Source organism: Drosophila novamexicana, unplaced genomic scaffold (assembly GCF_003285875.2).
Source record: "Drosophila novamexicana strain 15010-1031.04,08,12 unplaced genomic scaffold, DnovRS2.1 tig00000193-arrow-pilon, whole genome shotgun sequence".
In the NCBI taxonomy this organism is placed as follows: Eukaryota; Metazoa; Arthropoda; class Insecta; order Diptera; family Drosophilidae; genus Drosophila; species Drosophila novamexicana.
This window is the reverse complement of record NW_020824787.1, coordinates 9,244,938-9,270,587: the sequence shown is the minus strand read 5'-3', so window position 1 is coordinate 9,270,587 and position 25,650 is coordinate 9,244,938. Positions and strand designations below refer to the sequence as shown.

At 37.7% G+C, this 25,650-nt stretch overlaps 2 protein-coding genes across 4 annotated transcripts in view; one reads left to right on the top strand and one right to left on the bottom strand.

Annotated features, from left to right (window-relative positions):
• LOC115758465 overlaps positions 1–19,133 on the bottom strand; it is a 28,623-nt gene extending 9,490 nt beyond the window's left edge. Inside the window, exons 1-2 of the mRNA XM_030699137.1 lie at positions 18,348–19,133; positions 3,826–3,870 (exon numbers count right to left, since the gene is read on the bottom strand). The gene's annotated coding sequence lies outside the window, so the exon portion shown is untranslated. The remainder of the gene's footprint in view (positions 1–3,825; positions 3,871–18,347) is intronic.
• On the top strand, positions 13,350–25,611 carry LOC115758469. 3 transcript variants are annotated; one of them, XM_030699144.1, is made up of 4 exons: positions 13,350–13,365; positions 24,299–24,341; positions 24,410–24,609; positions 24,719–25,611. In XM_030699144.1, exon 4 carries the CDS (start codon positions 24,963–24,965, stop codon positions 25,533–25,535), a length of 573 nt encoding a protein of 190 aa, XP_030555004.1. In that variant the 5' UTR covers positions 13,350–13,365; positions 24,299–24,341; positions 24,410–24,609; positions 24,719–24,962; the 3' UTR covers positions 25,536–25,611. The 3 variants fall into 3 exon arrangements, with proteins under 3 accessions (XP_030555004.1, XP_030555003.1, XP_030555005.1); XM_030699143.1 differs by lacking the exons at positions 13,350–13,365; positions 24,299–24,341 and having other exon boundaries at positions 24,370–24,609; XM_030699145.1 differs by lacking the exons at positions 13,350–13,365; positions 24,299–24,341 and having other exon boundaries at positions 24,370–24,609; positions 24,683–25,611.
• Positions 25,612–25,650: the final 39 nt, after the last annotated feature.

The window sequence follows — 25,650 nt, the reverse complement described above, 5'->3', positions numbered from 1 at the left end:
TGAAAATGGGTCAAGCATAGATGGCAATTAAATTGTCAGCTTTTCAAGACGTTCATCGATCTTTTTTTTTTGTTTTTTTTGGAGCTGGCGGACTGCAGGGAAATACGCTAACAAATTGTCGGTGGGTCTGACAGTTGTGACCTGATTTTGAACGGCAAACTGAAAAGAAAACTGAACAAAAACAACACGTCGAGTGACAAAGCTGAAGGAAAATCACTTTTTCTAGACCTTCCATCATCTTGCATAACGGTTTATTGCCCGACCCCCTCGGCGACAACTGAGTTTGTCCGAAAAACACTCGTCGTCCAGCCGGAAAAACTCATAAAACTCAAGTGTGCAAAAGGTATTGACTGTGCATTACAATACAATTGAGAGAAAAGTTGCTCTTTCGTATCATTTTTTACACTTGACACGTGCAGCGCGCGATACGAATCGATCGGCACAAAACTATTGACTGACTGACTGACTGATTGACTGACTGATGAGCGTTTGCGAAGTGTGAATGCGTTTGTGACTACCTGTCACAGACAGGTAAATATCATAGACCCGCAAAACACACGCCGACAAACGCTATTCAAATTACTTTCATTCAAGCCGCGCTGCGACTTGTGAATGTTTGCCGCGTGATTGATTAGCCAAGAGAGTTGGGCCTGACGCGTGTTCGCGAGGCGGTACCAATAAATGTTACGATGTCAGACCCATAACTCCGATTTCCGCATTGTCTATTGATTGGTTATCATATGAAGCACAACATAACTTTTACGGTAAACGTTCAAATTGTTTTTTCCAAGGATTTTACTAGTTGATGTCTGTATTGTAATATGATTGATATGATATGAAAATATAATTATCATATTGCAAACACAAGCATCTAAATTGGGTAGCTTTAAACTCCATTATCCTATTCGCTATAATTATTATATTATATATACCATATGTTATTATAATATAATAGGAACAGCAATAGAACTGTCTGTAGGGCAGTACAAAGTTGATATTGACTAAATATCTTCTAACATCAGTTTCAGACAACCATTCGCATTACTCTCTCTCTCTCTCTCTCTCTCTCTCTCTCTCTCTCTCTCTCTCTCTTTCTCTGTCTCTCCAGTTGTTCCAGTTGGTAACATGACCCTTGACTCCTAACCCAGACCTTATTTTAATTGACGATTGGGCTTACTTTACTTCTAATGGATGCAGTTCTAATCCTCGCTCAAGCTAAACTAATCTAATTCTAATTTTTTCCTATCTTTGTCTTATCTTAGAGATAAATCCTTTACCTTTGTTTACTCTCCGAAACTTCAAGTTCTGCATGTTGAGCTGTCTGAGATCTTTCACAATATGCTCTCTCCATATCCCTTTGCGTAACTTTCCATCTAGGGAAAAGCATTTAAACGAAAGTTAAATGCATTGTGGCGTTACAAATTTCACCAGTATCGTGTAGTGTAATTGTGATGAGCTGTTAGCTGCACTAAAAACTATTCAAAACCGAAACATGCGATAAAAAACCAACACGCTTGGAAAAGATACGAAATGCAAATCAGTTGCGTACACGGCCGCTAATTTGTTGTTAAGACTACAACAAAACCAACAACAAATGAAAGAGCGTCAAATTTCGCTGGCAGCAGTTTTTAATAGCTGGCAAATTAATGATTTTCAAACATGCAAATTAAATTTGGGAATTAAAAACTAAAACACAACACAAAAGAAAACAGTCAGACAGCAAATCAGAGAAACAATGTCTGCCAAATATAAAATACGTAAACTTGATCTACAACATTTTCTTTTTTTTTTGTTTATCTGTGCGCCTCCTGACCAACTAATTGTGTGTGTGTTGTTGTTTTTTTAAATATATATTCTCAAAAAGTGTTTTGTAAGAAACGGCATTGAGGTACATTGACCTTTTAATTAAATTAAAGCACAACAAGAACGTTGCGAAAATAGCAACGGGTATTATGCGCATTTTGTTTGGTTCTACCCTTTTTCTAATCCAATTAAAAAGCATTGCGGGAACCTTACAAAACAAGCCAAACTCGATGTTGGCTAACAAAAAAATTTAAAAAAAAAATGAAACACACGTAACACCAAATCAAAGTACAGCTGACCAGTACGGAAATTGGCAAGTCAGAGACCCAAAAATGTCGAGTATATCGCAGGGAGTGTAATAGATATATTATATGTTAGATCGAAAGAACTAAAAGAACCAAATTCGATTATGATGGAAGGTTGTTTATTATTATCACCTTTTGTTGTCAGAGAGTTGTTTTCTATTTTTATGATTTATACAAACGAATTGAATTCGTATTCATTGCAACAATAAAATATCCATTGAAATCTTATGATCATCTCAAGTATAATATCGTTATAAGTTGTCATATGATATGTTATGAATTAAAACTTTTGATAAATGTAGTATCTGATATCACATTTGCATTAGATTCTTGAATATTTTACAAAATCTATTAACACATTTATTTATATAGCTTGATCTATACAAATCTCCAACTCCAACTCCAAACCATATTTGTGCGGTTTTCCAGCTATCTAAAATTTTAACAACTTATTGTTGCAATAAAGAATTTTGATTAATATAAAATGTGATGTCAGAATTTTAGCTATTTTGATAAAAGTTAGTTTTGCTAAAACTATTTATATTTGTTGTCGACTTAAGCTTTAATTGCCAAGTCCATATTTGTTAGGTTGTATTTAAATAATTTTAGAACATTGAATGCCAATTAACATGTGAATAAATTATAATTTGCAATATAAATAAACGTGAATCACTGTCAGCTGCTTATCAAATAATGAAGACTAAAACGTGTAGATAGATTGAGCCACGACCTGAGATCATCTTTGAAGATCTCGTTGGCAGAATAATCGGCGAGCACATTGAACTCGGGCATCAACCCTTGCGTAAGCCCAGAGATTAGCCAATTTAAGTGAAAGACAAAAAAAGATGTTGTTGGCCAGAACGATTAGCAAACCGGTTGATGTAACTTTCCATTAACCGGTATTTGAAAATCGGGCCTAGGTTCAACGCAAATTAACTCAATTTTGAACTATTCAACGTTCACAGTCGCGCCCCCTTTCTCCTCCGCAGGCGGCGGCCTAAAAACTGTCATTTAAGTCGATCTATGCAATTTTCGCAATTTTGTGAAAATATACACCTAGAGCCGATAAGTCTGCGTGGTTAAATGCGTTGGCAGTTCTTAGTCATATGCTGACAACATTTACTCAATGGTGTCATTTAACCTATGGGGTATTTCTATATACCCTTGTGGAGGGTATTATAATTTGGTTATGAAATTTGTAACGCATAGAGGGAAATTATGTCTGTCGGATCGGAACTTCATATCATATTGTTGCGAAGGGAACCATCTGAGTATTTTTTGGTTTTTAAGACATTTTGTCCAAGGTTCAACTATACTGCCTACGAATAAGCAAAACCTATCTACAGTAGACTGCTATTTCATATAGGAAAACTCAATCAAAAAATTAGTTTTTGTGTGAAAAACTGTTGTTTAACTCAGTAACTATGCTCCTACACCATTCTCCTGCTAGATCTACAAATTCCTTTAGGAACAATTGTTTAGCATTTATAATCCACATATTTACTAGAGAGAGAGTATTTGCTAGTCGAAGTGCCGTTATGTTCGTTTGTTTTTTATTTTTCCTTATGAATATTTATTGTGAAATATGTGTGTGTTTTGCACAAACTGCTGAAATGAACAGCGAGCAATTCATCTGGGTTATTCAGTCAAGAACTTGTTTGACACTCAATTGACCAAGTGGCGTCCAAGATCCCGTTGGCTGTGGCTAGTCGCTTACCTTCAGACACGAGCTTCCTTGTCCACGCAGAGAATTGCCGTTGAGCTGCAATTAAAAGTGAAAAATAATAAACATTAGCCAAGACTCGCAGATATAAGCCAGAAGACGTGCATCCTTTAATGTGGTGCACCGCTAAAAAAAAACAAACTGCACCAGTTTAGCGCTAACTGTAAATGCAGTTAATTAAAGCCCGCTCTGCGCCGGCTTTAATTAGCATGGCTTAAAGAAAAAAAAAATAAAAACTAACATGACATAGTCAGGTAGACAACAACCAAACAACTGCAATGTTCTAACCAAACAGCGGGAAACCTTGTGAAAGCGCCCCGGGCTCGGCTTACAGTTCGTAGCATGGCCCCAGTCCCAGCCCCAGGGCGTTGCCTGTAGCGGAAGCCAAGCACTGGCAGACAGCGCGCCAAGTCGACCCTAATTTCCTATTTAAATATTGTCAAAGCCAAGCAACAAGAAATGCAACAAAACAACACACAAGCACACACACACACACAGGTAATCCAATACAGGGCTCGAGCCTGGGTCTTCCGTCTGGCGATGGGGCCTGGTCTTGACAAGTGTTTAGGCAAATACAAATAGAACTTCCTGGCCAGACATGCGTTCTGCTTGAACTGTGCCCTGGAGAGAGACGTGCTGCGTCTAAAACCAGAATTTCATATGCATCAGCAATAGTTGAGGAATTTGAAGATTTTGTAACTAGGTAAACAACAGGTCGAGGCACTGATTGAGGTTCTCAGTAAACGTTTAAACATCGCTTAAAAGTTGTAAATGTAACGTGTGAGTCTGTTTATTTGAAAAAGCTAGCTCTAGCCTTTTCTTAGGCTTTTTTACTGCATTACTATTACTCGAGTAAAAATTCTGAAATTTTAAGTGGATTTTAAAAGAAACAAGCAATGATAAAGGTCGAATATTAATGTACATATAAGAACATCTTAAGCTATCTTGAGAGCTTCTCTTCGCATTCCAATGAATTTTCGCAGTTACCTCTAAACCAAAAACTTCAATGAAATTGAGTTTAAACAACTTTGAAATTCTTTCGCTGCTCAACGAAAATGGTAAATAACAAAAAAGCTACAATAAGCACTTTCAATCGTTCAGTAATTATACATAATTGGCAACAGCAGCAAAATAAATGCGTTAATAAGTAAATACATAAAATATTTAAACAACAAAAAAGAAGGGGCGCAAAAAGCTAAAAGGCAACAAAACAAAATCAAATTCAAAGCACATAAATAAAGTGCAAAAATGCCAAGGGAAGATATACATGTATATATATATATATAGAGGGAAAGAGAGAGAGAGAGAGAGAGAGAGAGAGAGAGAGAGAGAGGGAATCGGAGTGATCAGTTAGGATGCGTCGGGAACTCGAAATTCCGAAAATTAAATTATTGACAAAGAAAAATGCATATGAAATGCATTAAACATGTTCCCCCGACCACTGTAAATTAATGCCAACACAATGTCGCTCTGCTTATTTATATGCATTACTCTGTTTTTGTTTTTCTACCTTTCGTAAAGTGCAAAAAGTTGACAAAAACAATATTCGAAGGGGGAACACAAAATAAAATAAAATATAATATAGGCAGCAGTCTGAGCGACAACTGCACCCACTGCAAAAAAAAAAAAAAAGAGACACAAAAATGCTGGAAAACAAGTTTCATTTCAGTTTGAAATGAAGTTTTAAATTAAAAACAGCTGTACACATGTGGAGCGAATGCAACAACAAACCAAAACAACAACAACAGCAACAACAACAAGTTAACAACCCAACGAAAGTTCAGGGCTATTATTGTTGACGACTCGCTCTGAGCTGAGCTTTGTGAAGGTGTCGTTCCAAAAGAAATTCCATTGAAAATGCTGTAAATAAAAAATGGCCAACTCTGGGCTCTAAAAATAGTCGATTTAGTCGATTGGTGGTCGCCTTTTGTTGTAACTGGGTTATGAGTACCGCTCAGAATAAAAGGGTTTCAGCTGCTGAGAAAACGCGGCTCTTCACAAGGTTCATTCACATGCACAAAAGAATGTCTATAGATAACTGGGTTGCAAAATCAAGAGACCAGAGTTACGAGCCGGGAGCAGCACTTAAATGCAAATACTAAACAGTAGTACCTAGAAAAATGTTAAATGTGCTCATTTTTCATGCTCTTCTTGCGCTATCTGCAAAACATTTTGTTTGAAGTATCAAAAAAAGGGTCTTTTTGTAATGAAATTGTCAGTTGGAATGCGTATGCCCTTTCCCTAATGATATATTTCCCACATAAACTATTCAAAGTGTTTTGTTTCAAAGAGGACACATCGCTGCAGTTCGCACTCTATATAAGTATAAGATCTGAGAGTTGATTTCTTGTGAATTTGTAGCAATTCTCATGCAATTTGTTGTTCTTTCTACGTAACACGTATCTCGGTAGACTTCACATGGCCCGCATGTATTTTGCATTTGTATTTCCGCAAAATTGTTTTCAACCTAATGTGCTTTTTATCTGAACAATTTAGCATGCATGTTAGCCTGCTCACAAGGTCCGGGTAACAATTGGAAACAGGGCGAACCGCAAAATTAAATTGTTATCTATGCAGAGTACAACAAAACAAAAAAAAAAAACATGTAACGAACTGAAGCATTTCAAATAAGCACAGTTTAATTGAAAAACTGTAAGATAAATGGGCCTGCTGTGCGGTCCCGAAACCTGCCCCTACCCCGTCCGGGTCCCCTGCTTGCGCAATCATTTGTCTGAGGTGGAGATTCTTCAGGCGTCGGCGGCTTGCATATAGCATGCCTTGTTGTATCAAGACTGAAGACTCATAACTGATTAATAGCCAAAGCTTAAACGAAATGAAAGCGAAAAAGTTTTAAATTATCGCATTAAAACGCACAATGCCCGACGTGTCGTCTTGACTGCGTGTTATGGTGTGGCTGTGGCCCAAAGAAATGCCCAGCCTCGATTACCGAACTCCACGCCCGCTCTCTGGTCGGCAATTCTTTACACTTGAGAAGCGACGAGAGAGGTCGCTGTCGTCGACGTCGCAGCTCGGCTCGTTGATGATGTAAACGAAATTCAAATTTATGGTAATATCAAAGAAATAACAGTCAGATTTTAAGTCGTGTGGTAAAAAAAAAATACAAAAACAAAAACAAAAACAAAAAACAAAACCCGACTAAACATAAATGTTGCGCTCTACACAAATATCAAAAGTGAAAGTTTTCACTTTTGTTTCAGTGCGTTTTTGAAAACATTTCCCGTGTGCGTTTTTAATGTACCTTTTAAATGAAGGCAATTTTTCACTAAACATCTCTGCCCCCGCCTATATGAATCTGCCTAATTGAGTTTTGGCTGCAATGCATTGCAGAGAATATAGCTTAAGACACGAGGCCTATTTAACGAGTTGCAAGATTTTAGAAAGCATGAAGAAAATGTACTTTTCATAAATAGGCAACAAAATTGTTATATTTTTGATTTTAAGGGTTACCATATTAATCTTTAAACGGATAAAAGTGCTGCCAATTTAGATTCGACTGGATAAGTTATCAAAAGGCGTTCAGTGCTGCCAATCGAAAGTTAAAGTTAACTTTGGCTTATACATAAAACTTTTTACATTGTGAGCTTACAAATTATTATATTTTATCATATTAATCATATCATAACCATGTTAAAGTGCTGCCAATTTAGATTTGCCTGGAGATGTAAAAGACGTTCAGTGCTGCCAATCGAAAGTTAAAGTTAACTTTGGCTTATACCTACAACTTTTTACATTTTGAGCTTACAAATTAGTATATTTTACCATATTAATCATATCAAAAGCATGTTGAAGTGCTGCCAATTTAGATTTGCCTGGAGATGTAAAAGACGTTCAGTGCTGCCAATTGAAAGTTAACTCTAAGTTTGGCTTTTACCTAAATCATTTTAAACCTAACACTTAGTGTAATTTATCTGTTTATTCAAATAGTTTGAGGCATTCTTTTGATATTAGATATGCCTGTAAATGTGCTCTCAACTGTAATGACATTATTATTATGATTATCATATGCTCAGTTTAACACTTTATGCCCAAATCGTGTCCCAGACCTAATTGACTTGTTATCTGAGTTAAAATGTTTGCTTAGAAAGTGCCTGGCGCTGACAGCGCGTCGTGCTGATGTCTAAATGGTGCCGATAGTTGGAGTTTTGTAGACCTCTCTCTCTCTCTCTAATTTAAAAAACAACAACGAGAAAAACGTAGGAATTTTTCATTGAGCAAGCACAGGCAAAAGCAAACAATTTAAGTAAAAAACTCAGCGGGGTACAAAAAAAAAAAAACAAAACTTTGGGGGGCGCATTATCATCAAATATCAATAGATACCCAATTGAAGAGACAGCACAGTCTGGAACTTAGAACTATGCCGCAAATGTCACAAAAAAAAAAAAACAACAACAACAACAACAGAGACATTGAAAAGCAAGAGGCTATACAAAATTTACATAATTTATTTAAAACTTAAGTCTGGGCGACTTTGAATCAGGGACTGGAGACTTGAAACTTATGTAATCGATCCATAAAAACTTGTCAAAAATGCAGTTCACTGAGAAACAGAGCGAGAGACAGAGAGAGAGAGAGAGAGAGAGAGAGAGAGAGAGAGAGAGAGAGAGATATAGAGAGTGAGGGAGCACTGAGATCTGGGCAGTCTGGTATCGCATCTGGTCTCTGAGTCATCGACTTGTGACATTTTTCTTGAGCGTTTTAAGTTTTGACATTTGCATAGCCGCCCGAAAATGGCTGACAATGAAAATTAATGAACTGCAAGTCCATTTTGTATGCGCCGCCTTCTAATGTGGGCTGCTGCATGGACATAACATACATATATAGACTGAGAGCTAGAGCGAGAGGGGGCCAGCCATGAGTTAGACACGTGTCTCTGTCGGCCCACTTATGAGCCCAAAGCCGCTTTTGTGCACCATTGAACAATTCCAAAGTGCATATGAGTCAGAGTTGCGGCTCAGTGCGACACGAGTCTAGGGTGGCCAGGCGCAACCCTCTCTGCCCCCCTTCCCCGGCGGAGCCAAGACAAACAGCAGTAAGAATTATTTGTGCTTCGTTCCTTTGTTGTACTCTCAGCCATATATGGCAGCATGTTGTCTATAGAACATTTAGAAATTAATGGAGTTTGTGCAGCGTATTGTGAGTACAAGTATAGTCTGGCTTGTCTGGGCTTGGCTGTGACGACGTCGTCGTGTCATTAGAACCGGAAAAAGGTTTATAAATGGGGAGTTAACGGGCTTTCTTTCGGGGCAAACACACACACACACACACACACACATCTCAAATGGGCGGGCAAATAGCATAACTAGCTAATGATTGTCATCAACTAGAAAGATTTGAGTTTCTGAACGATCTGGGCATGTTTTCCATAGCTCAAAGGTGTTGGTCAGGCGATAGCTTTAGGCGGAAATACTTGGTTGTATTTATGAAATGTTTAATGATTGTTTATAAATGATCTTGCAGTCAACTTAACAATCAATGCATATAGCTAATGACGCTTTAAAACTTTAAATAATTTGGTATCTGCTTTAAAAATATTTTCTACTTTAAAGAATTAAGATTATTGGTAATTATAGATTTTTAGAATTTAGTTTGAGTGAAAATTTAGAAAGGTTATCTGACGAAAAAAAAAAGAAATTTCTTTAAGAATCAAATAAAAAAAAAACTAAACTTGAAATAAATCAAAAATGAGCGAAATAACATTGGTTTTTTAAGCCTTTTGGTATTATATATGAAAATATAATCTTTTACTTTGTGAAGAAATAATTCAAGCAATCTTTAGACCAATATTTTATGGTACCTTTAACATATATGCCTTACAAGTGTTAGCTATGATAATATGGCATTACAAGACATTTCCATATAATTCCAAAATATGCCTTGGTCAATGCATAAGCCGCTTTTTGCCATATCCGAAAGGCGATTCCCAATCCTCGGATTGTAGTCTCAATTTGGGCATGTGCATTAAATGCCTTACAAGGAAGGTAACTTCATTTAGCGGCCAGCTGTAATATAATATTTATAACATCTGCAAGTAGCCCCCGTCTCTGAATGTGCTTCTTTTTTTCGTTTTTTTTTTTCGTTTTTTTGTTTTTTATCACAATTAATCAGTTAAGAGCTCCGGACGTGCCGTTGGTTTTAAAGAGTTTCGACGAGGTGCTTGGGCAATTCATTAAGTGCTACATCAGTCGTCGCAATTTATTTTATTTTTGGTAACAGGAAACTGAAAATGCAAGAGCACGAACTGAGGCTGCTTTTATTGTAATTGCTGCGAGACGGCGACGAGATGTGAGCGCCCACCCGAAGTAAATACACATAAAAATCATAATAAATAAGACTTGCTTGAAGAGGGAAGAGGGCAAAAAAACAAAATAAAAATATATAAATAAAATCACCTAATTAGCAACACGGCTGCCTGACATTAAACGAGTTTTGCGAGCCCACAAATTTACAAAAGTGAAGGAGGAACAAAAATCCCAAAACCAATCACAAAAGAAAGGAAGCAACAGGATGCCCGGCAAGCAGAAGAAAACGAAGGAACGAAGATCAAAGAAATGTTTAACAAAAGCAAATGGAAAATGAAAGTCTTTTGTTCATGGTATACGCCAAGTCATGCGTAGATCTTTTCTTAGAGCATATAGTATAGCTCCAACTTATGTTTATGGGCCAGACAAATTGCACAACTTCCTGGCCAATGTGCAGTGACTCGACATCATTCTCACAAGCTGGCGAATTGCCAAATACCATATACATATATAAATATGTATTTGTATGCATATATATATCTGTATATATTTGCATACCCGTCGAGGAGTACGAGTTTGTGCAACATAAACAACGCAGTCATAATTGTATTTTTATTGTCAGGCGAAATGAAAATTACCCACGCTTTCCAAGCTGACTTCCAGCTCTTCGACGTAGTCACACAGAAGCCATTAAAGTTGCCACGGCACGAAAAAACAGCAGTGCTCTAGTCGGATGTGCCCGACTGGCAGATACCACGTGCAAAGTATTGCAGTTTCTTCTTCTTTGCCCTTAGCCCTATGCTATGGGAAATGCATTCTTAGTTCCTTCAACAAAGTCTTAGCTTCATTCAATCTTGGTGGAGTGGGTGTAGGTATTATATTCTTGATCCTTTTATCTGATCTACTTCGCAAGTTGGATGTCTCTAGCTCCTATAAATTTCAAGTAACCTACTTTGTTAAAAATCCAAATTTATGGCTATTATGGGAATATCGAATTGTTGTCTCCTCCTGCCTGTAAGAAGCATTTGCACAAAACCAATATACCCATTTTTACACATTTTTCATTGGTACAGGGTATTGAAGGGAAACAATTGAATGCACAATACAAAAAAAAAAAAGAAAAGAAAAACACAAAAAATACAAAGCCCAACCGGGAGTTGGTATAACAAAAAAATAAAAACCTCATCAACGGATCACCGCTGTGTCAGCCCGGTTGGAACTGAGCCTGAGCCTGGCCAGCACTGGCTGAAAGGTTTATGACCAAAAAAAAAATTGCACGTTTCTGCATAACTTGACAATGTTGTTGCTCCACGCGGTAGCTTGCCGTGTATGTGTTTGGGCCATGTTCTGGGCCATTCCATTCAAGTTTTGGGCAGCAACGGCGAGCCGCCATGTAAAGGCTGGCCCCAACAACTTAGCTGCTAATTAGCGGCACGAAATTGCCGGAGTAAATAAAAGTTGAAAAAGTAATATGCTACCACATGCAGAAGAAAGAGGAACGTGCCCGTAAGTCTACAGAGAAGGGAGGGAACTAGGCTAAAGCAAAATTTGAATAATCTGTAGGCCTCTTTTCTTTTCCTCATACAGGAATCAGATTTAAAATGCAATTAACATGTAGGTCAATTGTTTCTAACAGCTGCTCGAACTATATAATGAATCATTTAGGAATTTAAACTTATTATGTACAACTAAAGCAGTACTAAAAGTGCAAAAGTCATTAAGTTCTAAAGTAATTGCTGTAAAGCTGTGCTGCAGCTATGAAGTTAGAAAACAAAGCTTTTTCTAAATCAAGACTAAAATTGCATATTTAAAAAAAAAAACAAAAAAAAAACCCAGCGTGACAAATATGGCAAGTCACATATATATTTAATTAGCGCTTTTGGGCACTTCGAAGCGCACGGTACAGTAAAGCTTGACACGGCTCGAACAGGAGTTTGAACCATGATTTGACCTCAATTTAGCGGCTGTCAACTGTCGTCTAGAATTTTGTTACGGAGCAAAGCTCATTAGAAAAAGTGCCGCGTGCCGCGTGGACTTGGACTTGGACTTGGAGGGGGAATTTAGTGGCCGGCTGTGTGTTGTTGTAATTGGACGCGCTTTCTGCCAGCTGCGCGTTTTGTGCGCGTCTTTAAACGCGCACAACGAAAGTCGCTCTCACGTTTCGGGTTTCGGTTTTGCTTTTTAAAGAATTATGGCTTTTGAATTGGCCTGGTGGTCGATCTGGTCCGGTCCACTATTTGTTCACAGCGGCCTGTCATTTTGTCGCTCACTTTCAGCTACTTAGAAGCAGCCGGAGACGCAGACGCAGATCGAGACGGAGATCGAGACGGAGATGGAGCCGAAGCCGAAGCCGAAGCCGGAGCCGGGTTGAATAAATTTCACCACTTTCATTCTTGGCTGTCAATTTGTATTTTATTGCCCGCTTCTCATTGTCGTCATCATTGGCGCATTGTCTTTTGTCCACCGTCTGTTTGATTAGCAACGCGCCTCTGGGAAGTGGCACAGGTTGAGGCTGTCTCCTTCTCCACTTCACGCTCTCTCTCTCTCTATCTCTCTCTCTCTCGCGATAGCTATCCCTGATCTGTGGGCATTTGAGCAGGTTCCGCTTTGGCATAGGTTTATTTACCAAATATTTGTAGCATTGCAGCACGATTTTAAATCGCTTTTTATATGTTTTATGTGTTTCCATTTCATGGCACGACATTGCGCTTAAGAACTACACCGAAAATCGTGCAAAGCTGACCCATTTGAGGCTAAGGCAACTTGTATGTGCCAGTGTGTGTGTGTGTGTGTATGTGTGCGGCATGTAAAACAGTCAAACTTTTTGACGAAAACAATCAAATTCAAAAACAACAAATCCAATCTCATAGCAAACAACAAAACTTTTGGCATACTCATAACGAACTTCAAATGCTCTTTAAATTTATGATCATAATAATCTTTATGCAGCTTCTCTTTAAATCTTTAATGTAATTATTAAAATAAATTGAATTAACAAATCGATCTCAACTAGCTTTATTTAATATTATATAAGGAGAAACAGATAGTGATATAAAGACATTTTTTCTTTAAAAACAAAGCTTAAGCAGCTGAACCCGTTTTTTTTTTTAAATTTTAGACAAAGTTATAATCATAAAAAACTATAATTTATATAAAGATTCCTTAAATATGTCTGTTAATACAGTTTTATATTCTCTAATTTCACATCATCTTTCTTTTTGTTTTCAGGGTACATCTCGCCTGCTACCTCCGAAAGTCGAAATACCCCTTTAAGGTGAGTGTATAATAAATTCAAATTGAAACCAAAACTTAAAGTTGTGAACTAATTTTGGTAAGTGCACTCACGAGTGCAGTCAATTTACATAACCCCAACTTCCCAACGAGCCACCCGCCACCCGCCACCCTGCCCCCCCTGCCGCCCTGTCTCCCGCCAAGCGTATGGAAACCAGGTCAGGCAATTGTCCAATGTCTGTTGGCTTATCGCTGGCATTCCCTTGGCTCAGCTGGTACTCGTAGTGCTGTCTGCACAATTAAATGGCGTTTATGATGGCACTTTATCTCTCTCTCTCTCTCTCGCTCTGTTTCTCTCTTTGTCTGGGTATCCAAAAACCCGCTATATCCGCAGCGTAGGTCCAATTTTCGAAAGAGTGGGGACTATGCTACTCTGTTGGATTTGCCGAGTTTTTGGTTATTATTTTGTGATTATGGCCGAGCGACGTTTTCCGTTTGCAACATGACCGCAAATGAGTTGAAGAGTTGAAATTTTGGTTTTTTTCTGTATGTCTTTCTTTTTTTTTTTGGTTTTTTATTGGAGCACCATTTCCTCGGCATGCCAAACTTTGGTGTGACATAATTTCCACATGACATTCACATGGAATAACGGCTCGGCTGCCCCGACGAAGTGACCCAATTACAGGCTTCCCATAACTCTTTTTAATATACATATATATATATATATACCTACACAAATGTGTGTATATGGTATACCATCCAGTTACCTTACCAACTGCGATCAGTATGCTGTTAAATCCAATTAGATACAGTCCATTGGCCAGAAGCTGTTACAGTTTATTGCCTTGACTTTAGCTTTGTATTCTGATGCCTAGACGACCTCTAACATGTATCTCATTTATAAACGGCCAAGATCCAAGTCTCCGGCCATTTCCATTTTGATCTATTAAGTGCCAGCAAACAAAACAAATCAAAACAGTTTTTTTTTTTTGGCGGCTAATTGTCCGGTCTATAACCAGTAGCCAAAATGCCAGCTCCGCTTGGCCCTGGTCTCAAGCGTGAAATTGTATTACGCTATACATTTACTGTCGATAGCTGCTTCCGCAAATGGTCGACAGTAATACGTGCTCCGATATGCGAGTACTATTTAGGTATACTATAACACCCATATGAGGTTAGCCCAATTTGGCAAATTGAACTATCAAGTGCATGACGGGCCGCCCGCTGACAGAGCCAAGAAAATAGCTTGACAAGAGGCATCCCATTTCTGGCAATTTAGCGATGGGCTCTCTAATATTACAATTGATTAATGATATCTGACTTTTTAAGTAGAGCTACATTCATACAATCATTCAATCGATAGATAACTTGAACACTAAATGGGTTCTTTTTGAATGGAAAAACTGTTTAAATAGTTTAGATATGAGTTGAAGACTTAAATCTATCTGTAAAGATTAAAAGAGAGCGAGAAGAGGTTAAAATTTAGCCCACAACCTGTATATGAAAATATGTATGGCTTACAATACTTTCAGCACACCGGGCAATTATAGTTTCACTTAAATGTTCAAATTCCTTGACAAAACAAGGTTTGAACCAGAAATTGGGTTCAATCATATGGCAAATCAGCTTCGCACTGAAATTGAATTCTTTTAAGAACGTAAGGTTACTTAATTTAAAATGTTGAAACTTATCTAAAAACTATTCTACTTCACATATAGCTTGTTTATCAAGTATTTATGCGATAGTTATCGCTTGGTAAATGACATCTTTAATTCCATATACGCCCACATCGTAAAAAAATTGACGTGTTGACAGCTTTAAGAGCATTTTGATGACTCTTCAGTGCTATTATTAATTTTGTTACTTCTTTTTTTTTTGCAGATCACATTGTTTAAATAACTAATATAATAATAACTTATTTTGTTTGTCTTTTGCCATGCGTAAACTCAAGTGTTGGCTGTATATAGAAAAATGTCTGGTCAAAAAGAAAAACAATAATAAGTAGAAAGAATTTAAAGCCCGATAACTTTCAGTTTCGATGCAGAAATCTCAAGAAGCGGCGCCTCAATGGGCAAAGTAGACTGTTAATTAATTGTTGCCCCATTTGACAGGCTATCCGAATATTTGCACAATTTTGTGAATAACGTTTGCAACATGATGAATTGCCGGCACACGGCATTTCAAATTGAATAACTAGGTCAAAGTTTAACCTCGCCGTGGGTAAGTGAAAAAGCGCCAGCAATATTTTTTGATATCAAAAACACGACCACAATTTTATTATACAATTGCACAAAAGTTGCTTAATTGTAGGAAAACAAACCCAGCCAAAAATTGAGAAAAAAAAATTTCAAAAAAAAAAAAAAGAAAAAATTAACAAATTGGCATTTCAAACAAATGATTAATTTGGCGATGAGCCAAGAGTCAAAATCAACGACAGCTAATTACGGCTCGCTGCGCATGCGGGCGCTGTCAAGGACAAAAACCCAAAGAGCCCAAAAGATTGTCAAAATATGTATATAAAACCCACCGAAAGACTTGTATCTAAATGTTCTCATAAAACAGAGAAAGCCAAGAGAAATTAAATAAGAGTCAGCAAAGCTAATAAACAACTTGTTATTTTTTTTTTGTCTCTATGACAGTCATAAAATATTTGACTTAAAAAACCTCCCAACCCAACAACTCGTTGTTGTTAGGGCAACAAAATATGGAATACACATTTTTGTGCATATCATATTTTGTTCCGTCTTTAGTAATTTCGCATCTGGAAGCAAGTAAACTGGGGAGCGGCTAGAACAATCTTCCAACCAATTTAAAAACATTTTAAGTTGCGGCTGGGAAACTGGACTTAATTATAATCATAAATTGTTTGTTGCTGTGATCTTTGACATGCTCTTGCATTATGTTTGATTGAACGCTTTGGCTCCATAGAGTCATAGATCGACTGGGGTATATGGCGAACTGTTAACTACATAAACACACAGATACATATACATATATATATATATATATATAATGTATGTATGTATGTATTATAATGCCCCGGTGTGCTATTGTGGGTTTGGCTTTAATGAAAGTTGCTCGGCTTGGCTGGTGACTTGGCATGACCCTGGGCAACACGGCAAACAACAGACATTTTCAGGAATTGTTCGAAGAGTTTTGTACGGTTTGTTTTTTATGCTTATTTTTTTGTATATTTTTGGTTTATGTATGTCTCTCATGCACACTCAACGTAATTCTACCTACACCTATATACCCATATGCATACATATTTATGTACTTTTATGTACGGTCTCGGCCGAAAGAAAATGAAACGCAAAAATTTGCATGCAAGACAAAGAGGAGCACAGCAAATGAAACGGACACGAAATGCATGAATGAATAAATCCCAAAAAATCCCAAAGACAGCCGCCGCCGCCGGCGACAGGGGCAAGAGTCTCAAGCCAGAGTTGGCCAGGGATGCGCTGTTCCCTTGGGGGTACCTTTTTCTGTGTTACCTTCGCATGCGGCAGGTGTTGCCCGGCTATCTGAGCTGTTTCGATGCTTATTTTTGTGTTCTCTTCTGTTTTTTTATGCCCTTCTTGCGTGTCGCATGATTTTGTCACGAAGTGTGTTGCGTATCCCGAAAAGTATATATGTTTCATGTCCCTGGTCTCTACGTTTCAAAGCTATAATCACGAAACATTGCTTAGCACTCTTTTTCTATTATAGACAATATATCTTTTGGAATCGGCCGGATTGAAGCACTATATCAAATATTGGGACTTATTACGAGCAAAGTCTTATCAACATCAGACCACGACATAATATAGCTGACATAGAAAAAAAGATCAGTCGAAGGTTTAGTTCCTCGTTATAAATTTCAAAAATGGGATCAATATACGACTATCGTAATGCTCTTTAAAATGTCCAACAATAGGCTTGTGTATGGATAATATATATAAACCAAACCCAGCGAGGATTATGCTCCTAGACAAGCCGGACTGCTATGTACATGTCTCCTAACATTCGTTTACTAGGAAGGGCATTTAATGTTCGGTGTGGCGCATAAAACCTTTTGATTTTTGGCCTTTCTTTGAGCTTATCTCGCTTATCTGGCGCTGCTGCTCGCACGCTTGTATCTTAAGCTGCGCCAGATCAGATAACATCAACAAAAAAAACCGAAAAAAATAAAAAAGAACACAAATTTGTGAAATTGAAGTGTTTCAGTGCTGCTAAGGCGGCTGCTGTGCAAATAGATGGATACCTAGCAGGGGGCACTACGTGCGGCGGGGCCTTGAAATACATATAATTTTCGTTATTTATTTTATTTTTGTTTTTGACTGATTGCACAAGTGTATTGCAGTTCTTGGTGGCTGGTTCCTTGCCCTTCTGTTCTGTTTCCTAGTCTAAACGATTCTCTATTATTATATGCTTTTTTTTTTGTTTCTTTTCTTTTTATAAGAACTTGATAAATTTGCTTCTTAGCGCTTATTTTTTGATAAGTTCTTTATCGAGTCTCTGCAGCTGCAGCTTCTGTTGCGCCTCCTTTTCGGATGTTGTACGTCTTTTGGGCCGGCTTCTTCACAGTTTGCTCAAAGATTCGCCTCGGCCACGGGCCCTACCAACATTTCTTCCTCTTGCCAGTTGCTTTTTTTGTACTTTTGTTGTTGTTGTTGTTGTAGCCGAGTTCTGTTTGGCGCATGCGCCGCTGAAAACTGGTTTTAACAGTTTTCTTGTTGTTGGTTGTAGCTGCTGTATATAAGCATGTATATTTTTGTATTTTTCGTATTTGATTTGAACGCTCCAAACTTTGCATTACACCACAACAACAACAACAACTTAAAGAACAACAACAATAGACAACCAAGAGTTCAATAAATTGATCATATTTTCGACTTTTTAACAATTCATTTGTTTATGTTTTAGCAGCTGATAATTTGCCTATTTGTTCCTATTTTCTCAGCTGTTTTTCTTTTCTATATCTCGGTTTTTATTTCTATTCGACAAAATTACAAAATATAATTTACTTATTTGTATTTTACGCACCTCTTTGAAGATTTTGCGTCCTATTAAACGCCTTGTTTGGTTTATTTTTTCTGTGTAGATTTTGTTTTCTATTTGCTTATACACAATTTTGTATGCACTTTGTATTGATTTCAATTAAATTATTAGTTTCGTTTCATTTGTTGTTGTTGTTGCATCTATAAACTTGTTTCTTGAAGCGATTTCTTTATAGTAGAGCCCGCTTAATTTGCCAACACTTATGCCTTTTTTCTTGCCAATTAATTTTCAAATCGCATTCAAAAATTTAATTTTCACTTCGTTGACTTTTGTGTGCGTGTGTGTGTATGTGTGAATGTGACTTGCTTTTGGCTTTGAACTTTGTTTTGCATTTCACAAAAATGTCCATAAACCGAACAAAGTAACGTCTTTCCAAAGCAAACGCGTCGTCTGCCGCCTCCGACACTCGTCTCCGGCGTTTAACACGTTTCAAGTGGCGTTCCGCGTCTTGCTACTAACACGGCCAGCAGTCGTTCAAGAACTGAGCTGAACCCTCGGCCACTTGGGAAACCAACTGCAAGACCAGCACAGACCAGACACTCAGACCAGCAAGACGAACGACCGACCACATCGTCGTCGCCGTCGCCGTCGTCTTCTTCGTCATTGTAATCGTCATTGTTGTGGATCGTGCGCTCTCCTCCAGAGAGTCTCTTATCTCTCACCTGTGCTCGCGTCTGCTCACCTGAGTGCAGCTGTTTCTCTTGGGTTCCACATTTTGTGGATGCCATGCTTAAAACCGTTGAAATTTAAATTAATATACATAAACCTGGCTAAGACGAACAAATGTTATTTCAAATTCGATACGTTTACATAAAATTAAAAATTACTTACAGGAAATAAATTTGAATAATATAAATTACAAATTGACATTTTTGTAAAGTTACCCCAAATCCTTACTATCCATTTATCAATCTATATAATACAAATTCCAGCTAAATGTATTTTTATATTATAGCTTGACATTGTTTAATATAATTTAAAGGTCATAAGAGTTCGTTGTTGACTAGAATGAGATAGAAAAAATAGAAAACACACGAATATCGTCTAAATTCATCAACCCAGCTAAAGAGTGTATACATTTTTTGCAGCTTATAAGATCTCTGCCGATTCAAATAAGAAAATACCTAAACAAATTCTTCAATCGCAAAATTCTAGAATTTTAAGTCTTTAGTTATGCTTGGAATTGTGAAGAGCATAGAATATAGAGAAAACTATAGCATGGTATTATATCTATAAAAAATAGATGGTAGACTAATGTTGAAGCTTGAATTTAAAAGACTGATCGTTGAGCAGGATTTATATGTGCTTATGTGTTTTGGTTATCAGAAACCAAGAATGAGGAAATGTTCCATAACTTAAATATGAAAACATTGAAAATGCTGTTCTGACACTTTTCATTAAGTTTTATCTAAACCAAAATAGTTTTGCGTTTCGCAGAGTATATAAAAGTGGGAAATCCAATCGAGTAAACCAACTAATTTCAATACTAAAAGCCAAGTTCAACATGGGAAACATACGATCCTGTACTGTTATTTTTTGTCTGTTGCTCAGCACTGGATGTAAGTTTTAGTAAAATGGTGCAAATCAAATTTGAAATATATCTATAAACGTTTAATATGGCTTTTAAAGTGATCATTGATAGCATCAGCTTAGAGCATAAACCACAAAAAAGTACAAAATTATTCGGCGTAGCTATACCAAATGACACAAATACATTGTCAAGACAATCGGTTTCAGGTACGTCAACAGGCTCGTCAACAAACCTTTTCAAATATTTAAACACAGAGTCGTCAACAGGATCGTCAACAGGGTCGTCAACAGGATCGTCAACAGGATCGTCAGGATCGTCAACTGAATCATCGACAACAGAATCATCTTCAACAGGATCGTCAACAGGATCGTCAACAGGATCGTCCACAGGATCGTCAACAGGATCGTCAACAGGATCGTCCACAGGATCGTCAACAGGATCGTCAACAGGATCGTCAACAGGATCGTCAACAGGATCGTCCACAGGATCGTCAACAGGATCGTCAACAGGATCGTCCACAGGATCGTCAACAGGATCGTCAACAGGATCGTCAACAGGATCGTCCACAGGATCGTCAACAGGATCGTCAACAGGATCGTCAACAGGATCGTCAACAGGATCGTCAACAGGATCGTCAACAGGATCGTCAGCAGAATCATCGTCTACAGGATCGTCAGTAGAATCATCGACAACAGTATCGAAAACAGCATCGACAGCAAAATCAACAACAACATCAGCAACAACATCCTCAACAACATCAACAAAAACGTCACCAACAACATCACCAACGAAATCTACAACAACATCGAAAGGATCACCAATCATATCGTCAACACCATTGACCCCAAATAAGGTAAGACTTGTGGATTGCCAAGGTCCAAAATAAAATAACCCAGGGGTTTTACAGGATAATATTGAGAGGGAAAACGAAAAGATAAATCTCAAGATTCGGCACACTTTAGAGATATCCAAAACAGGACATTTTATTGGCAATTCGGAATTCGATCAGCAAACTGCTCTTTTACGGAACGCAGCAGATCTGGACTCAAGTTTCTTGCAGTTGAAAATGCAAGCTTATCATAATTTTTTGAGTTATAATTACTTCAGACTCAAACTGGAAGCTGATCTGACCAGCCGAATCGATGTCGTCGATAGCTTATTGTTGGATGCAAAGCTTGGCAAGCAGTGCAAAGATTTCTATCGCAACCAAAAAAAGGAATTGCGGATTGCCCTCAATGAACCAAATGCTTTAAAGTCGTACAAACTGAAGTTGCTTACTGAAGATTGCCCCCATAAGGAGTCTCAAGATAGCTGGGAATCTGAGGAAGATACTGAAATCTGTTGTCTCTGGCCTCATATATTTCCCCTCAATCGAATGAAGTTAAATGAAAATAATTTACAAATGCCAGAAAGGAAATCTATCAAAGTACTTGAATGACTTTCTAATAAAATATATTTAACAAGTAAGAGGTTCTAATCGGGAGCTCCCGACTAGGGGATACCCTGAACCCTTCTTCCAACATCAAATGCATATATATATTCTATTTTAGAAGCTATATGTCAAGTTTAGTGACTCTAGCTCCTATTATTTACCAAAATTGCCCAAAAAACAGGATATCGATATCGACTCTTATCGATTGCTTGGAAACGGAGTAAGTTATCGACTATCGGAAACAAACTCGATCTGCGCGGGAACCAGGAGCATCTTCATCTAAAATTTCTCTAGCTCTTACAGGTTCTGAGATCCTTGCGTTCAAACATACGGACGGACGGACGGACGGACGGACGGACGGACGGACGGACGGACAGACAGACGGATATGGCTAGATTGACTTATTTATACTGATCAATAATATATATACTTTATGGGGTCGGAGTTGCTTCCTTCTGCCTGTTACATACCTTTGGCTTTCGCACAAATACAATATACCCTTATACCCATTTTTAATGGGTTCAGGGTATAAAAAGCTAAACTTCGTGAAAATCGGATGGATTTGGCCGAGATATGGGGGTGGTACATTTTGACCCATGTCTATATACGAATCTTGGGGTAAGATTTGGACATGAGTTTCGACTAAAAAATCGGTGTTCAGATTTGAATGCCAGATTAATCTAGAGGGAAAACCATGAAGAAAAAGCCAAACTTCGTGAAAATCGGATGAGATTTGACCGAGTTATGAGGGTGGTAAATTTTGACCCATGTCTATATACGAATCTTGGGGTAAGATTTGGACATGAATTTCGACTAAAAAATCGGTGTCGAGATTTGAATGCCACATTAATCTAAAGGGAAAACCATGAAGAAAAAGCCAAACTTCGTGAAAATCGGATGAGATTTGGCCGAGTTATGGGGGTGGTAAATTTTGACCCATGTCTATATACGAATCTTGGGGTAAGATCTATATACGAATCTTGGGGTAAGATTTGGACATGAATTTCGAAAAAAAAATCGGTGTTCAGAATTGAATTCCAGATTAATCTAGAGGGAAAACCGTGAAGAAAAAGCCAAACTTCGTGGAAATCGGATGAGATTTGACCGAGTTATGGGGGTGGTAAATTTTGACCCATGTCTATATACAAATCTTGGGGTAAGATTTGGACATGAATTTCGACTAAAAAATCGGTGTTCAGATTTGAATGCCACATTAATCTAGAGGGAAAACCATGAAGAAAAAGCCAAACTTCGTGAAAATCGGATGAGATTTGGCCGAGATATGGGGGTGGTAAATTTTGACCCATGTCTATATACGAATCTTGGGATAAGATTTGGACATGAATTTCGACTAAAAAATCGGTGTTCAGATTTGAATGCCACATTAATCTAGAGGGAAAACCATGAAGAAAAAGCCAAACTTCGTGAAAATCGGATGAGATTTGGCCGAGATATGGGGGTGGTAAATTTTGACCCATGTCTATATACGAATCTTGGGGTAAGATTTGGACATGCATTTCGACTAAAAAATCGGTGTTCAGATTTGAATGCCACATTATTCAAGAGGGAAAACCATGAAAAAAAAGCCAAACTTCGTGAAAATCTGATGAGATTTGACCGAGTTATGAGGGTGGTAAATTTTGACCCATGTCTATATACAAATCTTGGGGTAAGATTTGGACATGAATTTCGACTAAAAAATCGGTGTTCAGATTTGAATGCCACATTAATCTAGAGGGAAAACCATGAAGAAAAAGCCAAACTTCGTGAAAATCGGATGAGATTTGGCCGAGATATGGGGGTGGTAAATTTTGACCCATGTCTATATACGAATCTTGGGATAAGATTTGGACATGAATTTCGACTAAAAAATCGGTGTTCAGATTTGAATGCCACATTAATCTAGAGGGAAACCCATGAAGAAAAAGCCAAACTTCGTGAAAATCGGATGAGATTTGGCCGAGATATGGGGGTGGTAAATTTTGACCCATGTCTATACACGAATCTTGGGGTAAGATTTGGACATGCATTTCGACTAAAAAATCGGTGTTCAGATTTGAATGCCAGATTAATCAAGAGGGAAAACCATGAAGATTAATCAAGAGGGAAAACCAAACTTCGTGAAAATCTGATGAGATTTGACCGAGTTATGAGGGTGGTAAATTTTGACCCATGTCCATATACGAATCTTGGGGTAAGATTTGGACATGAATTTCGACTAAAAAATCGGTGTTCAGATTTGAATGCCAGATTAATTAAGAGGGAAAACCATGAAGAAAAAGCCAAACCTCGTGAAAATCGGATGAGATTTAACCGAGTTATGGGAGTGGTAATTTTTGACCCATGTCTATATACGAATCTTGGGGTAAGATTTGGACATGAATTTCGACTAAAAAATCGGTGTTCAGATTTGAATGCCAGATTAATCTAGAGGGGAAAACCATGAAGAAAAATCCTCATTCATATATATATTCTATATATATATATATCTACATTTAGAAGCTATATGTCAAGTTTGGTGACTCTAGCTCTTATTATTTACCAAAATTGCCCAAAAAGCAGGATATCGATATCGATTTTCACGATTGCTTGGAAACGGAGTAAGTTATCGATTATCGGAAACAAACTCGATCTGCGCGGGAACTAGGAGCATCTAATTTCAAGTATCTAGCTCTTATAGGTTCTGAGATCCTTGTGTTCATACATACGGACAGACGGACGGACGGACAGACAGACGGACATGGCTAGATCGACAGGGTATAAAAATATATATGCACCTTTAAACCCTTTTTTTATGGAAATATTCTGCATTCTGCATATGCAAATTTGTTCAAACATTTTTAACAAAAATGAATGTTTGATATAAAGTGCACTTGTATCTAATATTATCAATATCTAATTATAAATATAATAATATCTACTCAAATATACCGAAATTATTAAACATCGAAGACATTTTTTGTTCTTTTCCAGATCATCAGGATGACGTATAGAAAAAACCCTTAAAACTAACTGAGTAAGTTTTTCATATTTGTGATTATTTAAAGCCCAAAATGGCTAGACTGAAAAAAATTCCCTGAATAGCAACATACAATCATTAGAATGGATTTTCAAAATGTCGTCAATCTTTAATCTGTTACTTAAGCTTTCTTTTGGGTCATAAGCGCGCTCTAAGATGGGGAAACTTCTACGGATTCTCTTGTTTATTAAATTTGATATTGACAAGAAGAGGAGATTTTTTGAATGGTGTGCGCAGTGTGAATCGTATAGAAGGGCGATGAACAGTAGGTTAAAAATTGTTTTTACCAATTATAGACACTTAAATTTGATGAAAATGTATTTGTTTAATTCAAGTAGACCCTTCTTATATTTAATACGAATACCTTCTAAAAGAACCTAGAAAATGCAATATTCCGTAAATTATGTTCTCTGGTGACACTTGGGCGAACATAAAAAGTAAATACCAAAGCAATGTTCAGCAACGACAAGCCCAATGCGGGTCAATGGTTAGAATTGGATGCCTTGGAAACTCCATAAATGTCGATTCATAACTCAAGCTTATCGGGGAGCTGTGCACGCTTTAAAAGGCAGTCGACGCAGATCATCTGCCATTAGTTAAAGTTAGCAGTTTGCAGTCATGTCAACAGCGATCAAAGCGCTAGCATTGCTACTGATGCTGATGCAGTGCATCCGTGGAGAGTCCTTGCTGCCCATGCAGCAGCTCTTGCGGCTGGACAACATAGTTACGGACAGGATCAACGGCATGCTGAAGCAATACGAGCATTTGAGAAATCAAACGGAAAATGAAGAATTCCTACGGCAATATGAACGCCTCGAAATGGCGGCTGCTCTGCCCATCGCCCAGCTGGATGAAAAGATTAAGGCCTACAATGAATATCTCGCCTACGACCTGTTAAGCCGCGCACTGGAGCTGGCAGGCAGCTCGACCGACTCGAGCTCCGATCAGGATCTGCTACGCGATACCAATGTGGATGGAACACGCGCCAAATCGTATAACGCCTTCGAGAAACGGGTGCTCAAACTTTTGAGAAAACTGGGTGTCTATGATTCATTTACGGAGCGCGTCTTTAAAGCCATATTCAGCGATGAGAAACAACTCAAGAAGTTAAAGAAAAAACTCAAGGAACTGGACGATGACGACAACGACAATGACTGTTGCTTGTGGGATTTCATATTTGGTTTATTCTAGAGTTTTGGGCAAACCTATTTTTATGTACTTCAATCTTGTTACCAGTAAATTTATAATGAAACAACTTTAAAAGAATACGTTCTTTACATACAGTAGTTTTTTAGCCAATAATAAA

What these genes read in the sequence shown, in the direction of transcription:
- LOC115758469 (XM_030699144.1), top strand. Translation starts at nt 24,963, where the DNA reads ATGTCAACAGCGATCAAAGCGCTAGCATTGCTACTGATGCTGATGCAG.